Source organism: Elaeis guineensis, chromosome 1, assembly GCF_000442705.2.
Source record: "Elaeis guineensis isolate ETL-2024a chromosome 1, EG11, whole genome shotgun sequence".
Taxonomy (NCBI): Eukaryota; Viridiplantae; Streptophyta; class Magnoliopsida; order Arecales; family Arecaceae; genus Elaeis; species Elaeis guineensis.
This window is the reverse complement of record NC_025993.2, coordinates 143857671-143861557: the sequence shown is the minus strand read 5'-3', so window position 1 is coordinate 143861557 and position 3887 is coordinate 143857671. Positions and strand designations below refer to the sequence as shown.

At 35.4% G+C, this 3887-nt stretch overlaps 1 protein-coding gene across 1 annotated transcript; it reads left to right on the top strand.

Moving 5' to 3' along the window:
* The first annotated feature begins 1081 nt into the window (after window positions 1-1081).
* On the top strand, window positions 1082-3658 carry LOC105039002 (uncharacterized). The gene is made up of 2 exons (XM_010914963.3): window positions 1082-1297; window positions 2366-3658. Exon 2 carries the CDS (start codon window positions 2381-2383, stop codon window positions 3518-3520), a length of 1140 nt encoding a protein of 379 aa, XP_010913265.1. The 5' UTR covers window positions 1082-1297; window positions 2366-2380; the 3' UTR covers window positions 3521-3658.
* Window positions 3659-3887: the final 229 nt, after the last annotated feature.

Here is a 3887-nt window from a genome sequence, read left to right as displayed (position 1 = left end):
TTTAAATCTGAACCCGATCTGTTTATTAAACAGGTAATTCGATCCGATCTATTTAATCTATTTATTAAATATATCAAATTAGATTAAATGGATTAAACAGATTAAATAGATTAAATAGATTAAACAGGTTGGATTAAAAATGGATCAGAAACAGATTAAATATATTTTAAATAAGTTAAATAGATCTTAAATTGGTTAAACAGATTAAACAGATCGGATTAAATGGGTTAGAAATAGGTTAAACAGATTAAATGATTTATCTGACTCAATCCGACCTGAATATTAAACGGGTTAGATATCTAAAACTCAGATCCGATTCAATTATTAAAAAAGTTAAACGGATCGTTTCGTTTATGACTCAAATCCGTTTAGTCTAAATTTAAATCTATTTATGGTGGGTCGAACACGGATCGGATCATATTTTGCCAGCTCTACGTATCATGCTCAATTTTTATAATTGTAGTAGTTGTGTAACAAAAAAAAAAAATAAAAAAGCAACAAGAATAAGGTACAATGCAAGGGAATCAATTCAGATGTGTGAATAATGGAAAGAAATATGGGGGACAATGTTAGTAGTTGAGTTTTTTGCCAAGAAAAATTCCAGCATTACCTTCCATACGAATGTGCATACAGAGCAGATGGTCAAAGGGGCAAGAACCACAACACTTTTGACCGTCCTTTTTTTTTAACATAAGATTATATATATATAAAACCTTTTGCTTGGCAATACAGAAATATAAAACTTTCCACGACTTCTTCCAAGCAAAAAGCTTTGAATAATTTCTATGATATAATTTTAGCTGACTATTGACCATTTTATTATATCAAATTAATCTAGAAGCAAACATCAAGCAAAATATGCAATGGTCTTGATCGACGCATCGACGCAATCACAACCATTTGGTTTTATTAGCAAACTATAACCCCAAAAGGTCCAAATAAAATCTGAATGGTTCAAATCTGTAATTTGCCTATGAAGCAAGGGCGGAATAAGTGGCAGCTGGTATCAACAATGGAAGAAAGTTTCAAAATAGAAATTTAGTTGGTGGCACTACCCAATCCGAAAGGCATTGGCTGAATTGTTTAGAGCGTGATTGACTTGAACTCCGGGCCTCATGTAATTGGAATATGGCACCATTGGTTTTAAAAATCATATATTCTTATAAGATGAACACCAAGGTAGACATGCCATTGTTTTTCTGTGGAGACATACAAATGGTCTTCAGAGGGTGAGGAGACTTTGGGCACAAGGATTTAAAGAGAAACCGAGAGGATTTTGATGAATCTGTTCGATTGAGTAAGTATATCAAATGCTCTTGAACTTTTTATGTAAGAGTGGTGGTTCTTTTTTAGTTTTTTCCTACAAGTTTTTACCTCTTTGCTTTAATATATGCCTTTAGTCTGTGTGCAAATCATTATTTGATTTGGTTTCCATTGCTTTATGGGTAGAGATGAATCATCCATAGTATGTGATTAGTATCCTTCAATCTTGTCCTTCTTTTGTTCTCTTTCAATTATTGTTCAGAAAATTCAGAACAAAGTTGATATTTTGATTTTTTTCCCCTTTTTTTCTTTTCGCTTCCGCTCCCTCTCTCTATCTCGCTCAATCTCTCTCTCACACGCATAAAAACACACACACACACACACACACTTATCTAATTTCCATATTTAAAAGTTCATTTTAAAATTGGAATAATGAAAGTCTGTACATATACTGGATCTGAAAATTGTGTATTCAACTTTTTTTTTTTTGTTAAATGAAGTATATTCAACTGTTAATGTTCTTTTTCAGTGTTTCAGTAATTAAAGACTTTGTAAGATGAAGATCGATCTTTAGAGCCTTTTTTCTTAGCAAAACCCAGAACACTTCCTAAAAAAAGGGTTATCAAATGAAAAAAAACTAATGAACTCGTCTCCCTGATGGATTCACCAAGTATGGAAATTTTATGATAACAAAGCAAGAGTCTGCTAAAATTCCTGCGTTGAGATATGTCAAGTCTAACAACCACAAATTGTGGTTTTGAGCAATTTATGCCTGACATATCTACTTAAAGTCTCCTTAAGCTACAAAGTGTTAGATTTTAGATACAAGCACATGTTTCTGCTGTTTCCACAACACCATCAACTCAACACATGGGCAGAAATTAGATCCCTCACTCATCCAACATGCCACAAAAAAATGGAGCAAAATTGTTACTTCTTTTATTTTTATAGTTTCACATGTGTTCAATCAGTGGCCCAGACTGTGATTCTAGAATTGATCAGATATTCACTTCTTACCTTGCTAAAAAGATGTTGTACATATAGCTGCAAAGACATCTGCAGAATGATGGAAGTTTCATATTTTATTCATCTCTCGATGCAGATTGGCAGTAGAAAAATGGGTTGTGCTTCTTCCAAGATACTAATGAGGGCGGGAAGCTTCCAACAGGAGGTGAAGCAAAGCAAACAGAAGAAAACTAATGGGTTGGAAGAGTTGTTTATCTCAAAGGATGGAGGAGACCAATTTCTTGCTCTTCTCTGCAGTGCAAACACAGTGGCTAGGAAGATCAAGGCATCATCACTGAGAGAGGAACCCGAAACAAATGTTGAGGCAACAATTGAGCCCACAAATCCCAAAACCATGGATGTTGAAGAGTCTGATAGTACTGCAAATCCAGCAAATGAGCTTACAAACATAGAAACGATTAATGCATGGGAGTTGTTGGCTGGCTTGGAGGAATGTAAAGAAGAAGAACAACAGCAGCAGAGGGAATATGACCATAATGTGGAAAGTTCTAACATTGGGAAGGATGAAGACTACAAGTTCATTTTACACAATGACTCAATACCATCAACAAGTTTCAATTTGATCGAAGATAACAGTGATGATGTGGTCACACATTCTAGAAGGATCCGCACTGTAGAGGACTATGATGCAATGGTGGCAGGAAATTACTCATTGGAGGAAGAAAAGTACATGACTGAAACTTCTAGGGGCACAGTTGTTCAACTTCCTAGAGGTTCAGAGAGCTTGAGAAGGGAATGTTTGACAATCTCTGTGAAGATGGAGGTCAATGGTGTTGAACAAGAGAAGCATGAAGAATTGAAGCCGAAAAGCATTGGAAAAGAAGCTGGTGTCCAGGAAAATGTAGATGTAAAACTCGACAAAATAAGTGAAAAGGGTCCCAAGAGAAAAGCCATGGCAAAGGAGCTCACAGCTCTCAAAGTTCCAGCTTTTGAGTTCTCAAGGACTGGAAGTCTGAGAGAGTGGCTTAAACTAGGAGGCCAAGTGTTTTCCCCGGGTTCTTATGTCACGCCTAAGTTTGGCAATTTTGTCTCACAAGATCCCAGAAATGGAGAAATGGGGTGTGATCATAATGTCTTTGATCCAGATTTGATAGCACAGTTTGAACAGGCAATGAAGCAACTGACAATTGAAGAGGAGTTTGTCCTTAAACAGATTGTAGAGAGCTTGGAGAAAGGCCATGAGGGAGACATTTCGAGGGCGGAAATATCTGAAGAACACATACCAGTATAGGATTTAACTTTAGATTGACGGTTAGACTGAATCACAGAAATATGAATGCAATAAATGTTGTAATATTTTTGTAATTAATACAGATCTGGCATCTCCAAAAAAAATTTATGATATTTAAGGTGAAGTTCTTCAACAATTTATACTTCATAAAATAGTTTGCATATTCTTATGGATGAAATATGATCAAATCATTGATGCAACAGTTGATGCCAAAACAAAAATGCTGCCTTAAGACAAGAAACTTTTGTCCACAGGGCCCAAGAAGAAAGGAGATTTCCCATAGGGGGAATAATACTGTCATAGAAAGGTGTAAGCAAAGCAAGTCTCAAATGCAACTTCTGATTGACAAAAGTAAAAAAATTGAAGT